Raw genomic sequence first — 21445 nt, 5'->3', positions numbered from 1 at the left:
GTTGATTATATCATCCATCTAGAATAGCAATTCCTCATCAGAGAGCTCTGGCTATGTAAGTGAGCATTCTTACTGCTTTTACCTTTATATAGCTGACTCAATGTCAGTTCCAATTGACAATAGCTTTGCACAGTGCAGCATCTTCAGCTACGTTGCTGGGGTGCCGACAAAGCTGTGCATTCCTCTTAAAATCTTAGTGGAACATAATGATTGAGACTTACTGCCCTTTTTGGCACTCTAATTGGTCTATTCCTGTCAGATGGGTACCTGCTGTGAGCATTAGCACAAAGATATAGGAAACATCTCCGAAGCCACTCCCTTGTGTTTGTGGCACAAGCACATCAATGAAATGGTACCAAACTTCAGTTTCTGAAGTCTATCTCATATTTTTATCTCAAGGTGTTGCTGCTCTCAGTGCTATCCTGTTGTTAAGACTGGCCCGTTCCTTGCTATTTTCCCTCTTTAATCTGATGATTTCATGTCCATTTAAGTCAATAACCTCCTGTTGTATATGCACTGTCTCTAACTTGCTGAGGGGTATAATCCATGTATCATTGGGAACACACAAAAATGTTTTTTCATTAACATCATACAAGTCCCATTGGGCATTTCGCCCAATTGGTTGTCAATTTCATTAGCAATCCAGTCCTGGGAAAGCTGGACAGAGGTGGGCAAGTATTTAGAATACCTGTCTGATGGTAATTTCCATGATTCTTCCAGCCTGCTTGGCTCATTCCAACCAATTTGGAAAGCACCCAGTCTTAGTGTCTGACAAACCATGCTCTAGTAAAATCATAATTTTTGAGATGCCGGGGTGATATTCTGGATGGGCTTGATGTTAGGTTAGCTCAAGGAGAGGCAGTTGCACAGAAAAGTTTAGGGATTGAATTCCAGACCCGAGAGTTGAAGGCACAGCCACCAATAAAGAGGTTAAAATAAAGAGGCCAGAATTAGAGCAGTATCGTGGGAATGCAGAATATTTCAGAGATTGGGAGAGGTGAGGCCAATTAAGGTTTGAAAACAAGAACAAGATTTTTAAAATTAGGCAAAGTAGGTCTATGAGGACGGGTACTGGATGAAATGGGTACATTGCAGGTTAAGACATAGACAGCAGCAATTTGGAAGATTTAGAATAAATTCTCAAGAGGTTGTGAGTCTTTGGAATTCTCTTCCTCAAAAGGCAGAGAATGCTGAATATTTCAGTATTTTAAGGCTGAGATAGATCGAATCCTGATTACCAAGGGTTGATTTGGGGTATTTAGGAATTGGGAGCGTGCAGGAACGTAGAATTGAAGTTAAAATTGGATTTTATTGATTGATTAAGCAGACTGGAAGGGCTGAGTAGCCTAATCTTGTTCCTTGCTTGTAGATTTGCACAAGTTATTAAGTATATAACATTGGAGCAGGCACTGTAATGTTTTTTTCTGGAGGTCACAGCAACAGATAATTAAGGGGAGAAGTCGTGCAACATGTGGAATTAGCAGTTTTAGAGGTGACATGATTATGTGGTCATGGTTAAGCATGACATCAAGTTTGCAAACTATCTGATGAGGCCTCAGAAAGCTGCGAGGGAAATAACTCACATCAGTGACTTAGAACGGTGGTTGTAGTGGGGACTGTACATGATGGCTTCAGTTTTTTCCAATACACTGTTGGACAACATGTCTGATCATCCAACACTGATTATTGGAGAAACAGTCTGACAATATAGAGAAGTGATGAATTTGAGAGAGGTGGTGGGGAAACATACATGATTATTGTTAAACCACATGCAGAAAATGACACTGTTTTAGGAGGATGTCACCAAGTGGCAACATGCAGGTCTGAACTAAGCACAGAAGAATTGGGGCAAGAGTGGGAATACAATCACTACAGATGATTTCCTGATTGTGATCAAATAGATAAGAATGGAGCAGGCAAATACAGAACCATCCAACAGATCAACCGTGTCAAAGGGCTGCAACAGATTGATGAGAACATTGAGGGACAATGTTTGAGACAGGATATCACTGCAACTTTGATAAGAACTAGTTTTGAACAGAACCAGGGTGGAAGTCTGACTGGCTTTCAAACAAGGAGCTCCAGTAAAGTTGGAAATTTGGGCAGCAAATACTCAAGAACTCCACTGATCTATTCCCATTTAACTTGGAGCTGAACATGTTTTGATACAAGTGTGCATTTGTGATTAACATATTTCCAAAGCAACATTGTCTATTTTGCAAACTTGAAGAATTATGGAAAAGATATTTCAGAATCTCAATCTCTGAAGCTAACCTTGAGCAAGCAAGAACTCCACAGTATCCAGATGCCCCTCCGACGCTGCCATCATGAGTGGCGTTCTACCCTGCTTGTCTGCCATATTTGCATCTGCACCATGTGTTAACAGCAAATCCACGATCTGGAAACACATACGACATGAATCCATTTACTGGCAGGTATCTGAGACAACTTTAACAAACAATACATGATAAGAATTCTTACAAATAGGTGAGGAGAATGCAGAAATAGGAGCAGGAGTAAGTCACTTAATCCTTCTAGCTTGCTCTGCCATTTAAAAAATCATGCCTAATCTGATACTCCATATTCCTGCCTGATAATCTTTCACCCTCTTGTTCATCAAGAAACTGTCCATTTCTGCTGAAGAAATATTCAAATATTGCTTCCAAAATCTTTTGAGGAAGAAAATTCAAAAGAGTTAACTTGAATGAGAAAAGGTTCTTATCTGGATTCACCAAGAAGAAATATCTATTCCACATACACATTGCCAAGACTTCTTGGGATCTTCTATATTTAAGTGAAGTTGCTTCTTACTCTTCTAAACTCCAGCAGATACAAGCCAACCTGTCTAATCTTCACTCATAAGACAACCCATCCATTCCAGGTTTTGGAGGAGTTGAGAATGTGTTGCTGGAAAAGCACAGCAGGTCAGGCAGCATCCGAGGAGCAGTGGAATCGACATTTTGGGTTGGAGCCCTTCATCAGGAATTCCAGGTTTTGGGCTGGTAAACCTTCTCTGAACTGTCTCCAATGCATTTATATCCTTCTTTAAATAAGGAGACTAATATTGTTCACAGTACACTAAATATTGTCTCACCAATTTCACCTAATATAATTGAAGCACAAACCCTTTTACATTCAGTCAGAGACTGACATAATGTGCTCACCTGCCAGTGTCCTTGTCTTACTGCACTGAATAGTGGGACAATCCCCCGTCGGTTGGACTGTGACACTGCTGCTCCTTGTTCCAACAGTAGTCTGCACACTTCCAGCTTGCCTCGTCCAGCGGCAGCAGTCAATGCTAAGAACAGATAAACACAATTTCTGGGGTACATAGAAATTTTGGGGAACAAGGTTATTCAACTCAACAAATCTACCCAGGTTTTGAAGGATTTTAGATCCACCTCCCCACCTTCAAAGCACATTATCCATATAATTATACTTATTGATAAGTATCTGCCTGCTTCCTGAAATATTATCTATTATCTGGTCCAACAGACTTCCCGTTAAATTCATTCCTCTTTGAACAAAAATGTATTGTCTGACTTTGTTTTACTCTTAATGCTTTTTTGAATTTTTGTTGTCAGTTCCTTGACTCTCTTATCACAGTAAACCAACACTTATAGAAAGGACACATAGCAATAGTCATACAATTGAGTCATTACTTTAAATTTCAGCTGCATGTTTTCTGTGTGTTTTCAAAAGAAAATCTATAATATTTTGACTGTTGATAATGGAGTAAAATTATGGATTTGGATTGAACAAAATTAAAATGACAGTACTTTACATTTGTCTTAATGAGAGAAGAATATGGTGCTAGCGTAGCAGGAAAGAAAACGGTTAGCAATATAGATAGGATATAAATAGATAAAGAGAAAGTACTTGATAAATTCATAGACCTCAAAATAGAAAAGTTATCTCATACTGAGAGGATACATTTTCAGATTATTAATGGAAATAAAAGTGGAAAATACGGAGGCTCTGGCTCCAATTACCAGTCTGCATTAGATATGGGAGTGTTGTCACATGCCTGAAGGTTTACACACATTACACTCTTGTCTGAGAAAGGAGAGGAATAAACCCAAAAACTACAGACTTATTTAGGCTCAGTTGTACAATAAATCTTGATCTGGAACATCATTAATTTATACCTGTAAATGTATGGATTAATTGATTAAACACAATATAAAATTGTTTTAGGCAAAATACATTGACAAACTTGATTATTTTCTTTGATTACACAGTGGAAGTGACAGATGAGCACAGTTGCAGGTGAACTTCAGATATGGACGTTCAAGAAGCATTTAACAAAGACTACATCACAGACTAATGAGAAATGTTAACACCCTCTGAATTATAAAGGGCAGTGGCATCATGGATACTAAATGTATAATGGGACAAGAAGTAGACAGAAGTGACGAATGGCTGTTCTTCAGATTGCAAAAACCCCCAGGGTGGTATTAAGACCATTGCTTTTTCTGACACATATTAATGATTTGAAGTTGGGTACACAAGTATAGTTTCAAATATTTCAGCTAACACAAAACGCTGCAGTCTGAAAAGCAACCCTCTGTCACGATCCTCTGTCTTCCACCTTCAAAACCATTCTGTATCCAAATGGCTAGTTTTCCCTGTATTCCATGTGATCGAACCTTGCTAACCAGTTCACCATGAGGAACCTTGTCGAACGCCTTCCTGAAGTCCATATAGATCACATCCACCGCTCTGCCCTCATCAATCCTCTTTGTTACTTCTTCAAAAAACTCAATCAAGTTTGTGAGACATGACTTCCTGCACAAAGCCATGTTGACTGTCCCGAATCAGTCATTGCCTATCCAAATACATGAGTCAAGAGTGCAGTACTGGAAAAGCATGGCAGGTCAGACAGCACCTGAGGAGCAGGAGAATCGATGTTTCGGGCAAAATCCCTTCATCAAGAAGTCCTCACTTTCGCTTAAATTCCTCAAATTCATGTAAACCCTGTCCCTCAGGATTCCCTCCAACAATTTGCCTACCACTGATGTCAGGTTCACCGGTCTCTAGTTCCCTGGCTTTTTCTTACCACCTTTCTTAAACAGTGGCACCACATTAGCCAACCTCCAGTCTTCCGGCACCTCATCGGTGACTATCCATGATACAAATATCTCATCGTAGGGCCTAGCAATCACTTCCCGAGCTTCCCTGCTGCAATTTCTGATAACCTTCCCCACTGTCCATGATACCACCTATTTTAGTGCCATCAGCAAATGTACTAATCATACCTTGTACATTCTCATCCAAATCTTCGACATATATAACAACAGCAATAGGCCCAGCACCAGCCCCTGAGGCACACCACTAGTCACAGGCCTCCAGTCCAACAAGCATCCTTCCACTATTACCCTCGGCTTTCTACCATCAAGCCAATTTTGTATCCAATTTGCCAGCTTGCCCTGGATTCCATGTGATTCAACCTTTCAGAGCAACCTTATCAAAAGCTTACTGAAATCCATACCTCTATCGCCCTGCCATCGTCAACCTTCCTGGTCACTTCGAGTCATAGGGATGTACAGCATGGAAACAGACCCTTCAGTCCAACCCGCCCATGCTGACCAGGTATCCCAACCCAATCTAGTCCCACCTGCCAGCATCCGGCATATATCCCTCCAAACCCTTCCTGTTCATATACCCATCCAAATGCCTCTTAAATGTTGCAAAAGTACTAGCCTCCACCACTTCCTCTGGCAGCTCATTCCATACACATACCACCCTCTGTGTGAAAAAGTTGCCCCTTAGGTCTCTTTTATATCTTTCCCCTTTCTCCCTCTAGTTTTGGACTCCCTGACCCAGGAAAATCATGCCCCTCATGATTTTGTAAACCTCTATAAGGGCACCCCTCAACCTCTGAAGCTCAGGGAAAACAGCCCCAGCCTGTTCAGCCTCTCCGTGTAGCTCAAATCCTCCAAACCTGGCAACATCCTTGTAAATCTTTTCTGAACCCTTTCAAGTTTCACAACATCTTTCCGATAGGAAGGAGACCAGAACTGCACGCAATATTCCAACAATGGCCTAACCAATGTCCTGTAGAGCTGAAACACAACCTCCCAACTCCTGTACTCAGTACTCTGGCCAATAAAGGAAAGCATATCAAACGCTGCCTTCACTATCCTATCTACCTGCGACTCCACTTTCAAGGAGCTATGAACCTACACTCCAAGGTCTCTTTGTTCAGCAACACTCCCTAGAACCTTACCATTAAGTGTAAAAGTCCTCCTAAGATTGCTTTCCCAAAATGCAGCACCTTGCATTTATCTGAATTAAACTCCATCTGCCACTTCTCAACCCATTGGCCCATCTGGTCCAGATCCTGATGTAATCTGAGGTAACCTGCTTCGCTGTCCACAACACCTCCAATTTTGGTGTCATCTGCAAACTTACTAACTGTACCTCTTATGCTCACATTCAAATCATTTATGTAAGTGACAAAAAGTAGAGGACCCATCACCGATCCTTGTGGCACTCGACTGGTCACAGGCCTCCAGTCTGCAAAACAACCCTCCACCACCGCCCTCTGTCCTCTACCTTTGAGCCCGCTCTGCATCCAAATGGCTAGTTCTCCCTGTATTCCGTGAGATTAACCTTGCTAACCAGTCTCCCATGGGGAACCTTGTCGAATGCCTTACTGAAGTCCATATAGATCACATCTACCGCTCTGCCCTCATCAATCCTCTTTGTTACTTCTTCAAAAAACTCAATCAAGTTTGTGAGACATGATTTCCCACGCTCAAAGCTATGTTGACTATCCCTAATCAGTTCTTGTCTTTTCAAAGGAAAAACCATGAAGTGTCAGACACCCCAGATGGGACATTTCATCAAAGAACTCGAACAAGTTTGTGAGGCAAGATCTCCCATGCACAAAGCCACGCTGACTACTACTAATCAAACCCTCCCTTTCCAAATGCATGTATATCTTATCTCTCAGAATCATCTCAAATCACTTACCCACCACAGATTAAACATACTGGTCTATAGTTCCCAGGGTTTTCTTTGTTGCCCTTATTGAATAATGGCACATTTCCAACTCACCAGTGTTCCAGGATCTCACCCATGGTCAACATGGCTAACATGGCATGGTGGCTCAGTGGTTTGCACTACTGCCTTATAGAGCACCACCGACCCGGGTTTGATTCCACCCTCGGCCGACTGTCTGGGTGGAGTTTGCACATTCTCCCCATGTTTGAGTATGTTTGCTCTGGATGCTCCGCTTTCCTTCCACAAAAGTGTATTAATCGGTATAAATAGAGGATAGGGGAATGGTCTGAGTGGGTTAACTCTTTGGAGGGTCTGTGTGGACTTGTTGGGCTGAAGGGTCTGTTTCTCCTCTAGCCTCTTGCAGTGTTCTTGGATGTATCTAGTCAGGACCAGGAGATTTATCCACTTTCATACATTCCAATACATCCAACACCTCTCTACTGTGATATGGTCTCTCCCCAAGATATCACCACTAAATTCCCCAAGTTTTCAAATGTTCTTGTCTTTCTCCATAGTCAACACAGAAGAGAAAGATTCATTGAGAACCTCATCCCTCTCCTGCGGTTCCACACATATATGTCCACTTTGGTCCTTGAGGCACCCTATTTTCTCTCTAGTTATTCTTTATCCTTTAATATACTTCTTTTCTCCACCAGCACCCTATATCCACTACCCTACCCCCACCCCGACACTCCACCCAAACTATAGCATAAATGCTGTCCCCTCCACACTTCACTTCAGCTCTGGTGAAGACTCATCTAGACCAGTGTTTCTCAACCTCTCCGTATTCAACGCCCCCTTCTTATCCTTGAAATCAGGCAAAGCCCCCAAATCACCAAGTCTGTTTTTGCACATATGACTGCAATACACTGCAGTGCTGAAACCGGAAAACTTTTGTGAAATATGTTTTATATATAAAAATAAATGTTATCATTTATTACTGTTCTTACTGTCCACCTACTTTTGCACACAGCAATGTCCTTCAAGGACACTGCAGTCTTCCAAGTGATTGGTAAGCTCTCTACAAAGTCGTTCAGTGCCCCCTTGCCACCCTCTTTGACTTCAACGCCCACCAAAGGAAGGCAAACGCCCCTCAGAGGGTGCTTCCACCCCCGTTGAGAAACACTGAGCTCGACTCAAAATGTTAGCTTTCTCTCTCTCCATGGATGCTGTCTGATCCGCTGTGGTCTCCAGCATTTGTTATTCTCAGTACAAATTCTATCATCCGTAGTAATTTGCTCTTCAGTTTAAAGAGAAATTTGATATAGAGGTATTCAAAATCATGAAAGTTTTTAATATATCATTAAAAAGGAAAACAGTTTCCAGGGCAGAAAGATCAATAACCAGAGCAGACAGAATTAACGTGATAAGCAAAAGCAGTGTTTTTGTTTGTGCTGAGATATGATTACATGAAATGCACTCCCCTGAAAGGATGTTAGGATATGGTCCAATATGAATAACACTCAAAAGGCAATAATGAAAGAGAAAAAAGTAACATGGTTATGGGACTGATTGGATAGCACTTTCAAAATACTGGCACAGGCATTATGGCAGTCTGGGAAAAGTTTTAAAACTTGAAGTGGCTCACTGGCTGGACTGCCATACTGAAGTTAAGCGTCGACAATTATGAAATTAATCAAATTCAGGGATATAATAATTCCAGCCAAATGTATCCTAACCGCTGCAGTATATTATATAGCTCAGGTGGGACCAGATCCTTGACGTAGTAAATATGTTGGGATTGGAAACTAATAAAAGCTTCGAAAACCAGAATAAAGTATATCTATGTTGGCCATTTTATGATGTTTTTCAATAAATTTGCTCTGTGCAGAAACCTAACATGGGCCCCCATCACACATTGTAATTGGTTTGTTGGTCACAAAGCCAGCCTCTTACCAAAAATAATGAATTAACTCATTCTACTGTATGGATAAACAAAAAGCAAGAAAAATCCCTAACGCCATTTCAAAGTGTAAGTTCACTTTGTGGTTAACTTATAAAAACAACTGTTCAAACTTTTCTCTTGGTATTTCATTTCAGCGAAAACCTTTTACACTCTCAATAAAACCTTTCATTTGTATAATGGCTTTTGCACACTCTATTGCATTTAATTTAGAAGCCACAGAAGATAGATAAGGAACGTGTGAGATTGAAACATTATTTTTCTCATTCAGAATTTTACATTTTCCAATGGTATTGTATGGAATACCGGAGATGAAGCTAAGGGTACTTTAACAAATACTGAATTAGACAGAAAATTTTATTGTTGGTCCTTGATGCTCTCGTGGTGAAAATTTTCTGATCTTTGGGAGCACTGGGATCGCCATCTGATCATTCTTTGCACTTAACCAGTTGAGTTTATTGTTGTAGGCAATTTTAATTATTAATCTGATTTAATGTGATCAGCCACATTTCTGCATTTGATACCTCACGTAAGAATACATAAAAAGCAACACTGTTCAATAAGTCATAGATTATGAAAGTAAGCTCAGAATAAAAGAAAAGCACCAAGTTATGATGAGAATATAACATTAAACTAGTTTTGGGGAAAATTATGAACAACAGAAAAAAATATTTGTGGGCGGCACGGTGGCACAGTGGTTAGCACTGCTGCCTCACAGCGCCTGAGACCCGGGTTCAATTCCCGCCTCAGGCGACTGACTGTGTGGAGTTTGCACGTTCTCCCAGTGTCTGTGTGGGTTTCCTCCGGGTGCTCCGGTTTCCTCCCACAGTCCAAAAGATGTGCAGGGTCAGGTGAATTGGCCATGCTAAATTGCCCGTAGTGTTAGGTAAGGGGTAAATGTAGGGGTATGGGTGGGTTTCGCTTCGGCGGGTCGGTGTGGACTTGTTGGGCCGAAGGGCCTGTTTCCACACTCTAATCTAATCTAATCTAATCTAATATTTTTCAAAGACAGTCTGCCAGTGATCTCAATTCATTAGAGGACATGACAGAAATGCTATTGAAGTTAATGTTAGGCCTGTCTACAGAAATGTAATCATACCAGAAACTTTTGCAACTCTGGCTGTATTTAAAACTGACAATTTTGTGAAGCATATCAAGACCATATGTTATGTCATCCTCCATTAAAGTGGAAAGAATAAACAAGCAAGAAATACTTCAATGCTCTCAGAAAACCCTCTCATTCCTGCCTCAAGTGATTACAGAGCAAGTTAAAAGCCATCAAGAGACTAAACAGAAACACTCAAAAGCTAATGTTTTTGATGCATTTTGCATAAAAATAAACAAAAGTGAGACTTTGTTTTGAGGTTTTTAAATAGCAAACAAGTAGATGACAAGATACAAAGAACAAAATAGGGGCACAGCAGTAGCAATAATATGGAGACAAGGGCACCTCAATTATCCTGTTTCCCCAAACCTGGCCTTTAAAAATGGGCACCCGCATTTCCCATTTTTAGTAATGGGGGACAGGCTGGATTCCTCCAACTCCAATAATGTTTAGCAATTTTTATTGTTGCGTTTTGCCATTTGTGATCTGTTGTGACTTTTCCAGTTCTCTTAGATTAACTTATGAGATGAAAATCCTTTATTCCTATTTTGGATTACCGTCTACTAAATACAAATAAAGTGCATGGGACTGTCTGGCCTACGTCATTCATTTCACTCCTAACACTGTGTCATGGATGCACAAAACAGTAACTGAAGAGAACATTGTTCTCAAAAATATATTGATAAAAATGTTGCTGCCTAGCCTTCACAACAGTGTATGTCCAATATGGCCAAATTCTGGCCAATGTTGTTGACTCTTAACTGCCTCTAGCAAACCATTCAGTTGTACTAAACTATGAGGCTGAGTAGAACAAAGAATGATGATAATGCAAACAAATGCACCATTCAGCATTTATCTCAGCATTGAATTTGGGCAAGAGAAAAGCATAAACAACCCAATCCTCAACACTACCACTGGAGGACGTCTGATAAAATTGGGATAGCTGTTCCACAAACTCATCACATCAAACTTGTAGAATCATATGTCCCAGCAATGCAATGTCCCAGACTCCTTCGTTACCATGATTCAGTATGGCTTGTTTCATCAGCCGATATTACCTCTAAGTTCTATTGGTGTGTGGATATCCTAGAATCACAAAAGAACTGTACAGTCGCTCACAAACGATCCCCTTTCAGATACTGCACGTGACTGGCCATGTGAAAAAAAATCAAAAGAACTATGTATTGAAATGTATAGGATGCACACAGTAAATAAAATTGAGAGGGTTCATTGGGGTAAGCACACTCGAAGTGACAACACATTGGTATTCAGCCATTAGACAGTGACATTGTGAGTCTTTATTATTGACTCTTGAACTTACAAAGCCTCATCGATCAGAAAAAACATAGTGAAGGAAGCTATAAGAATATAAGAAATTAGAATAGGAAAAGGTCATTCTGCCCCTCAAGCCTGCTCCACCATTCAATGGAATCATTATGATCATTCCGCCCTTTCCCATAACCCTTGATTCCTGTACTGATCAACTGTCTGTATGCCTATCTATCTATCTCAGCCTTAAATATACACAGGAACTCTTTATCCCCATGGCTCTATGCAGCAAGGAATTCCCAAGGTCCACAGCCCTATGAGAGAAGTAATTCCTGCTCATCTCAGTCTTAAATTAATGTCCCTTTATTCTGAGACTATACCCTCTGGTCCTAGACTCTCATGAGGAGAAATATCCTCTGAGAATTTCTGTCAAGCTCCTTAAGAATATTTATGCTTCAATGAGATCATCTCGCCTCCTAAATTCCAACGAGTAGAGTCCCAAACTCAAGAGTTGTTGCTTATAAGACAATCCATCCAATCCTGGGATCAAGTGAGTTAACCTTCTCTAAACTGGCTCCAATGAAATAATATTTTTCCATTGTTTCTCTCCTCCACATTGAACACCATTTGGAAGAAGCATGGAGGGCAAAATAAAACATAATGTACTCTCGGTGAGAGACTTCAATGATTGAGCTGATTGAGCTGAAGGACAGTTTTCCAGGTAGGTCTGCAACAAGTGGTGAAAGATCTATCAAGAGGAAGAAATCTTCTTCCCCTAATCCTGACCTATTGCAGATGACATGTCCACAACAATGTCCATGACAATATTTATAGGTGTGACCCCAACATCGTCTTTGTGGAGATGGAGTCCCACTTACACAATGAGAAAACCTTCTTTCATGCTAAGTGTCACTTATATCATGCATCCATTATGTGGCATTAGCAGCAGCAGCAGCAAGATTCCATGTCACCACAGCCTGTGACCTCATGGTGCAGTCTCTCTCTCTCTCTCTCTCTCATGCAACCATAACTGGCAAACCAGCTGATCAATTCTTATTGAATGTTAAAGTGTAACCCTGAATCAGCATCAAGGGTCCATAAAATTGAATTGCCAATGTACTGAAGCTAAACAACAGGATTACGCACAGCAAAAGATGGACAATATTCAGACTTAGGGTTATAAATGACCAGTGATATTTTTGCCTCACAATTGATAGGGAATGACCATCTACAATACTTAACTGAATCAGCTATAGAAATAATGTGGTACAAGAGCAGGTCTATTCTACAAGATATTCTACATCTTGTGATTCCCAAAGTCTGCCCACCATCTACAAGGCACAAGTCAGGAATGTGATGGAAGAGTCTCCATTAGCCTCAATGAGGGAAAAATTTCTGGCTGGAAGAGCTGCTCCTTTTTTTGAGGTTTTTTAGATGTTGGAGGTGATTTCCTCGAATTGCAGGAGCAGCAATTACTGTTTTATATGCTGTTTCATTGTTTTTGAACTTTGGAAAAAAAAAGTCAAAACAACAGCAGTTTAAAAGGGAGAAGAGCAGACAAAGAAAGCACATGTTGCAGCTGTACAGGACCCTTGGTTAGGCCACATTTGGAGTACTGTGTGCAGTTCTGGTCGCCTCACTTTAGGAAAGATGTGGAACCTTTGGAGAGGGTGCAGAGAAGATTTACCAGGATGTTGCCTGGAATGGAGAATAGGTCGTATGAGGATAGGTCGAGAGTGCTAGGCCTTTTCTCATTGGAACGGCGAAGGATGAGGGGTGACTTGATAGAGGTTTATAAGATGATCAGAGGGTGTTACAAGTGGACATATATTTAAGGTGAAGGGTGGAATGTATAGGGAGGATGTCAGGGGTAGGTTCTTTACCCAGAGGGTGGTGCGGGCATGGAATGCGTTGCCTGTGGGAGTGGCAGAGTCAGAATCATTGGTGACCTTTAAGCGGCAATTGGATAGGGACATGGATGGGTACTTAAGCTAGGACAAATGTTCGATGTGTAGGTCAGGCGAATTGGCCATGCTAAATTGCCCGTAGTGTTAGGTAAAGGGATAAATGTAGGGGAATGGGTGAGTTGCGCTTCGGCGGGTCGGTGTGGACTTGTTGGGCCGAAGGGCCTGTTTCCACACTGTAAGTAAGCTAATCTAATCTAAAAACATCGTGGGCTGAAGGGCCTGTTCTATGCTGTATTGTTCTATGTTCTACATGGTGAGGACAGCGCAGGAGGGAGAAAGAGAGAGAGAGAGAGAGAGAAAGAGAAAGAACCTGCACAATTACTGCCTTTGCTGTTTGAATTCGTGTATCGCTGGACATCGTAGTGCATCTGAGAAAATTAACAAACAGTGAAATTTACAACTAATCTTGGAGGAACTGTTGGGCGAAGTTCACAGCACAGAATCAGATAAGTTAATTGTTGTTTTAAGTATGTCCAAGAGAAAGGCTGCAGTAGTGAGTATAGTGGATTCTTTCTTGATTATGTGTTTTTGGAGATAAGTCTCTAGATTAAACTTAAAATATAAGCCATAGCTATTAATTTAACCTGGGGCAGTGTTTGTAGAGGAATAAAACAGTGTTATTTTCTGGGTCTGTAGGTTGTGAAGGAGCAAAAATGGCCTTTGCAATGATATGTACTTCTTGTCAGATGTGGGAGTTTAAAGAGAGTTTAAGGGTTACTGCGGATTACATCTGCCATAAATGAGGTTGGATGCAAATCTTATCAGATCAAGTGGATCGGTTGGAGAGACAGATAGAAGCGATGAGGAATTTGCAACAGCAACAGTATGTGATGGATGGTAGTCATAGGAAGGGGGGAAAGTCTCAGATACAGTCACATAGAGGGGTTAACTCCAGGAAGAGTGAGAGAGGTTGGCACCTAGGACAGGAGTCTTTTGTGGATATACCCATTTCAAACAGGTATGCTGTTTTGGAAAATGTAGGGGGTGATGGATTCTCAGGGGAATGTAGCACGAACAGCCAAGTTTCTGGTATAGAGACGCTCTAATGCAACGAGGGGTACGTCGGCTTCCAAGAGATCAATTGTGTTAGGGGATTCTGTAGTCAGAGGTACAGACAGACATTCCTGTGGCCAGCAGAGAAAAAGCAGAATGGTATGTTGTTTCCCTGGTGCCAGGATCAAGGATGTCTCAGAGAGGGTGCAGAATGTTCTCATGGGGGAGAGGGGCCAGCAGGAGGTCATTGTCCACATTGGAACCAATGACATTGGAAGGGAAAAAGTTGAGACTCTGAAGGGAGATTGCAGAGAGTTAGGCAGAAATTTAAAAAGGAGGTCCTCAAGGGTAGTAATATCTGGATTACTCCCAGCTAGTGAGGACAGGAATAGGAGGATAGAGCAGATGAATGCATGGCTGAGGAGCTGGTGTATGGGAGAAGGATTCACATTTTGGATTATTGGAATCTCTTTTGGGGTAGAAGTGACCTGTACAAGAAGGACAGATTGCATCTAAATTGGAAGGGGATTAATATACTGGCAGGAAAATTTGCTAGAACTGCTTGGGAGGATTTAAACTAGTAAGGTGGGGGGGTGGGACCCAGGGAGATAGTGAGGAAAGAGATCGATCTGAGACGGGTAAAACTGAGAACCGAAGTGAGTCAAACAGGCAGGGACAAGGTAGGACTAATAAATTAAACTGCATTTATTTCAATGCAAGGGGCCTAACAGGGAAGGCAGATGAACTCAGGGCATGGTTAGGAACATGGGACTGGGATATCATAGCAATTACAGAAACGTGGCTCAGGGATGGGCAGGACTGGCAGCTTAATGTTCCAGGATACAAATGCTACAGGAAGGATAGAAAGGGAAGCAAGAGAGGAGGGGGAGTGGCATTTTTGATAAGGGATAGCATTACAGCTGTGCTGAGGGAGGATATTCCTGGAAATATATCCAGGGAAGTTATTTGGGTGGAACTGAGAAATAAGAAAGGGATGATCACCTTCTTGGGATTGTATTATAGACCTTATTGGGATTGTAGTAGTCAGAGGGAAATTGAGAAACAAACTTGTAAGGAGATCTCAGCTATCTGTAAGAATAATAGGGTAGTTATGGTAGGGGATTTTTTAACTTTCCAAACATCGACTGGGACTGCCATAGTGTTAAAGGTTTAGATGGAGAGGAATTTCTTAAGTGTGTACAAGACAATTTTCTGATTCAGTATGTGGATGTACCTACTAGAGAAGGTGCAAAACTTGACCTACTCTTGGGAAGTAAGGCAGGGCAGGTGACTGAGATGCCAGTGGGGGAGCACTTTGGGGCCAGCGACCATAATTCAATTCGTTTTAAAATAGTGATGGAAAAGGATAGATCAGATCTAAAAGTTGAAGTTCTAAATTGGAAAAAGGCCAATTTTGTTTGTATTAGGCAAGAACTTTCGTAAGTTGATTGGAGGCAGATGTTCGCAGGTAAAGGGACGGCTGGAAAATGGGAAGCCTTCAGAAATGAGATAACAAGAATCCAGAGAAAGTATATATTCCTGTCAGGGTGAAAGGGAGGACTAACAGTTATAGGGAATGCTGGATGATGAAAGAAATTGAGGGTTTGGTTAAGAAAAAGAAGGAAGCATATGTCAGGTATGGACAGGATAGATCGAGTGAATCCTTAGAAGAGTATAAAGAAAGTATGAGTATACTTAAGAGGGAAATCAGGAGGGCAAAACGGAGATATGAGATAGCGTTGGCAAATAGAATTAAGGAGAATCCAGAGGGTTTTTACAAATATATTAAGGACAAAAGGGTAACTAGGGAGAGAATAGGGCCCCTCAAAGATCAGCAAGGCGGCCTTTGTGTGGAGCCACAGAAAATGGGGGAGATACTAAATAAATATTTTGCATCAGTATTTACTGTGGAAAAGGATATGGAAGATATAGGCTGTAGGAAAATAGATGGTGACATCTTGCAAAATGTCCAGATTACAGAGGAGGAAGTGCTGAATGTCTTGAAACGGTTAAAAGTGGATAAATCCCCAGGACCTGACCAGGTGTACCAAAAACTCTGTGGGAAGGTAGAGAAGTGATTGCTGGGCCGCTTGCTGAGATATTTGTATCATCAATAGTCACAGGTGAGGTGCCGGAAGACTGGAGGTTGGCAAACGTGGTGTCACTGTTTAAGAATGGCGGTAAAGACAAGCCAGGGAACTATAGACCGGTGAGCCTGACCTCAGTGGTGGGCAAGTTGTTGGAGGGAATCCTAAGGGACAGGATGTACATGTATTTGGAAAGGCAAGGACTGATTAGGGATAGTCAACATGGCTTTGAGCGTGGGAAATCATGTCTCACAAACTTGATTGAGTTTTTTGAAGAAGTAACAAAGAAGATTGACGAGGGCAGAGTGGTAGATGTGACCCATATGGACTTCAGTAAGCCGTTCGACAAGGTTCCCCATGGGAGACTGATTAGCAAGGTTAGATCTCATGGAATACAGGGAGAACTAGCCATTTGTATACAGAACTGGCTCAAAGGTAGAAGACAGGGGGTGGTGGTGGAGGGTTGTTTTGCAGACTGGAGACCAGTGAAGTGCCACAAGGATCGGTGCTGGGCCCTCTACTTCTTGTCATTTACATAAATGATTTGGATGTGAGCATAAGAGATACAGTTAGTAAGTTTGCAGATGACACCAAAATTGGAGGTGTAGTGGGTTAAGAGGGTTACCTCAGATTACAACAGATGGGCCAACGGGCTGAGAAGTGGCAGATGGAGTTTAATTCAGATAAATGCAAGGTGCTGCATTTTGGGAAAGCAAACCTTAGCAGGACTTACACACTTAATGGTAAGGTCCTAGGGAGTGTTGCTGAACAAAGAGACCTTGGAGTCTTGGAGTGCAGGTTCATAGCTCCGAGAAAGTGGAGTCGCAGGTAGATAGGATAGTGAAGAAGGCGTTTGATATGCTTTCCTTTATTGGTCAGAGTATTGAGTAAAGGAGCTGGGAGGTGATGTTGCGGCTGTACAGGACAGTGGTTAGGCCACTGCGTGCAATTCTGGTCTCCTTCCTATCGGAAAGATGTTGTGAAACTTGAAAGGGTTCAGAAAAGATTTACAAGGATGTTGCTGGGGTTGGAGGGTCTGAGCTACAGGCAGAGGCTGAACAGGCTGGGGCTGTTTTCCCTGGAGCGTCGGAGGCTGACGGGTGACCTTATAGAGGTTTACAAAATTATGAGGGGCATGGACAGGATAAATAAAAAAGTCTTTTCCCTGGAGTCGGGGAGTCCAGAACTCAAGGGCATAGGTTTAGGGTGAGAGGGGAAAGATATAAAAGAGACCTAAGGGGCAACTTTTTCACACAGAGGGTGGTATGTTTATGGAATGAGCTGCCAGAGGATGTGGTGGAGGCTGGTCCAATTGCAACATTTAAAAGGCATTTGGATGGGTATATGAATAGGAAGGGTTTGGAGGGATATGGGCCGGGTGCTGGCAGGTGGGACTAGATTTGGGTTGGGATATCTGGTCGGCATGGACGGGTTGGACCGAAGGGTCTGTTTCCATGCTGTACATCTCTAAGACTCTATGAATGCAGGTGCCTGAAATGTAATTTTACTGTGAAAGTTTATGAACAATTTTGGATCTAAAAGAAGCTCAATAAATTTTGGTGAATGCATCAAAATAGATTACTGGTTACACCACTAACTAATTCCTTGAATAGTAGTTTGTATGTTCATGTGGGGAATTGGTGGATGTTTGCAATTTTTGTAAATGGCCACCTTCTCCTGTGCTTCCCCTGGAAACCCCCGGACAAAATTGTCAATCACAAGATAAGTTGAGAGAAGGTGATCTTTTTCTCCTCAGGTGGAAGGACTGTCAAGTTCTTTATTCTTCTGCCTTTATATTCTACGTTTCAGTTTTTATTTGTGTCTTAAGATGGTGCCGGAGAGTGGCGACACTATACAACACTTTTTACTGTATTTTGTGACAAAATACACATGACAATAAATACATCAAATCAGCAACACCATCTAGAACAAGGCAGCCATTTGGTCAAGCACATCTTCCATCACCTTAAACATTCAATCCCACCACCATGGCTGCCATGGCTGTGGTGTGTATTATATACAAGATATACTGCAACAAATTAAAAAGTGCCTTTGATGGCACATCTCAAACACACTAACCAAGAATACAACTCAAAATGATAATTGACTTGGAGTTATATTGTTGTTTCTTCACTGTTGCTGGGCCAAATATCCAAGAATTCCCTGCTTTGCAGCACTTTTGGTGTAGATTAGATTAGATTATTTACAGTGTGGAAACAGGCCCTTTGGCCCAACCGCCGAAGCGCACCCACCCAGACCCATTCTCCTACATTTACCCTTGCACCTAACACTATGGGCAAGTTAGCATGGCCAATTCACCTAACCTGCACATTTTTGGACTGTGGGAGGAAACCGGAGCACCCGGAGGAAACCCACACAGACACAGGAAGAATGTGCAAACTCCACACAGTCAGTTGCCTGAGGTGGGAATTGAACCCGGGTCTCTGGCGCTAACCACCGTGCCGCCCACTTACACAATATGGGCTTGAGGGGTTCAAGATGACCTTTTCAACGGTCATTAGGATAAGCTTTGCTAGAGATACTCACATTCCAAAGAAAGAGAAATTTGTAAGATACTTTAAAAAATCCACTTTTGAAATGAATGTACGTTATATAAAGAATACAGGTCTATGACAAGACACTCAATTGCAACGTTCCAACTACTCCTTTTTGAATTAAACTCAATACAGCATTTCAAATTAAATGCTTACAACTCCATGTATTTATTTAATTTAGTATTTTGTGCAAAGTATGGAGTTCAGACTCAACATCGCCTGCTGCTTTCAAAAAGCAATTTTTTCAGAAATTAACTTTTTAAGCAATTTGATGCGCCCCCTACTATTTTCAGGATTGTAATTTTAAAAATGTCGAGTCATAAATGGATTAGACATGATTTTAATTTCATGCATTTAGTTACTGCTTCAAGTTAGCCAGTAATGAGCAAAAGGCTGGTGTTGTTGGTCACTATTAGGCAAAACTGCAGTATTATTTGAGAATTGTGTGTATATGAACTATAGAGATTAAACCTGTACCATCTAGTCAACTTCAAATATGTGTATCAATTGGTGAAAGATGCATGACAATTAGTCACCCGTAATCAAATCAAAATTTAGTTTCAGCGTCAGTAAATCTAATATTAAAAATACATGTATTTAGAAAAACTGAACACAAACAACAGTAGTTAACAGTAGCATTCAATGTACATAAGTATAATCCTAAGTTGAAAACAGCTCAAGAGAAATCTGCAATTTGTGTACTGTATTCCTATGGAAATTGAGTCTCAGTGCTGCAACATAGTACCATTCCATAGAGTCACAGAGTCAAACAGCATTGATACAGGCACATTGGCCCACTCTGTCTATGCTGACCAACAAACATCAAGCTACATGAATCCCATTTTCCTGTACTTGGTCCGTAGCCAAAATGACCTGCCATTTTAAGCACTCATAGAACGTAGAAGAATACAAGGCCTTGATGTTGCACCGACCTGTGAACTATTCTCAACTCATCCCCCTACACTATCCCATCATCATCCATATGCTTATCCAAGGACTGTTTAAGTCTCCCTAATGTGGCTGAGTTGACTACATTAGCAGGTACGGCATTCCACACCCTTATCACTCTTTGCGTAAAGAACCTGCCTCTGACATCTGTCTTAAATCTATCACCCCTCAATTTGTAGTTATGCCCCCTTGTACAAGCTGACGTCGTCATCATCTGAGGAAAAAAGACTTTCACTGTCTACCCTATTTAATCCTCTGATCATCTTGTATGTCTCTATCAAATCCCCTCTTAGCCTTCTTCTTTCCAATGAGAACAGACCAAAGTGTCTCAGCCTTTCCTCATAAGACCTTCCCTCCAGACCAGGCCAACATCCTGGTAAATCTCCTCTGCACCTTTTCCAATGCTTCCACATACTTCCCAAAATATGGGGACCAGAACTGTACACAATATTCCAAAAGTGGCCGCACTAGTGTTTTGTATAGTTGCAACATGATATTGTGACTCCGGAACTCATTCCCTCTGTGAATGAAACCTAACGCATCGTATGCCTTCTTAACAGCAATACTCACCTGGGTGGCAACTGTCAGGGATCTATGTACATGGACTCCAAGATCCCTCTGCACATCCACACTACCAAGAATCTTTCCATTGACTCAGTATTCTGCCTTCCTGTTATTCCTCCCATGTGCATCACCTCACATTTAGCTGCATTGAACTCCATTTGCCACCTCTCAGCCCAATTCTGCAGTTTATCCAAGTCCCCCTGCAACCTGTAACATTCTTCCAAATTGTCCATAAAAGGGTTACAATGTCATGGAGTTGTAATGATATATTAAACAAACTTAGATGAAGTCTTGCATCTTTTTGGATGGGATATTCTGTTTAGAGTCTCTATTATGTAAATTAAAAAAACTCCTTTTAAGCTACATTCTCAAGGTGGCTTCAGTTTATCTAACAAATAGGTGTGATCTTAGATCAGATAATGTATTAAAGGTGTGAACTTAATAGGGTCTGCTAGGGTCCCAGTAATCTCCTCCCTTGCATTCCATTGCAGTGGGGGATACATCTCATCTGGCTATCATCATTCCAGAGCTTACAGGACCTACTGCATCTAGTCAAGGTGCTGCCGCAGGATTTGCCTCTGGCACTTAATAACTGAAATGCTAGTATAGATCAGGCAGTTGTAAATTTATCAACATGCATTTGTTAAGTATGCAAAAGGTTCAATGTTGCTATAGGTTTACTACATGTATTACTGTCAAAAGTAGTCCCAGGACAAGTATAAAAACACAGACGTATAGTTATACGATACTCAAACATTTGGGCCTCTAATTACCTGTTTCTCCCCAAAGAGTATCAAAACTGTTAATCTGTGCGCGTTCCACTTCTTCCTCATCTTTTTCAGGTAGATCCAGGAGATATGACACAATCTGAAATATTACAAAATAAAATAATAGGAGTGATAACAGGAAAACAAACATCATTTGCATCTGATTTTTGAGGCATACCTTTCCACTGTTTGATTCAAGGCTATACATGAAGGAATTCAATGCCACATTGAGACAGAACACCATTCAGTACACCATGAGTTAGTTCATCACATTAGGTA

The 21445-nt window shown here is 41.4% G+C and overlaps 1 protein-coding gene across 25 annotated transcripts in view; it reads right to left on the bottom strand.

Moving 5' to 3' along the window:
* LOC122540026 (protein TANC2) overlaps nucleotides 1-21445 on the bottom strand; it is a 1060344-nt gene that overhangs the window by 64705 nt on the left and 974194 nt on the right. For all 25 annotated transcript variants that reach the window (XM_087977936.1, XM_087977934.1, XM_087977935.1 and 22 more), the window contains 3 exons: nucleotides 21173-21266; nucleotides 3165-3298; nucleotides 2275-2398 (listed from right to left, as the gene is read on the bottom strand). In XM_087977936.1, coding sequence (XP_087834062.1) covers nucleotides 2275-2398; nucleotides 3165-3298; nucleotides 21173-21266 — 352 coding nt within the window. The remainder of the gene's footprint in view (nucleotides 1-2274; nucleotides 2399-3164; nucleotides 3299-21172; nucleotides 21267-21445) is intronic.

This window comes from Chiloscyllium plagiosum, unplaced genomic scaffold (assembly GCF_037043375.1).
Source record: "Chiloscyllium plagiosum isolate Xiang-an unplaced genomic scaffold, Cpla_swu_hap1 HiC_scaffold_32, whole genome shotgun sequence".
Lineage (NCBI taxonomy): Eukaryota > Metazoa > Chordata > Chondrichthyes > Orectolobiformes > Hemiscylliidae > Chiloscyllium > Chiloscyllium plagiosum.
The sequence above is the reverse complement of the archived record's forward strand: the minus strand, read 5'-3'. Positions and strand labels throughout refer to the sequence as shown.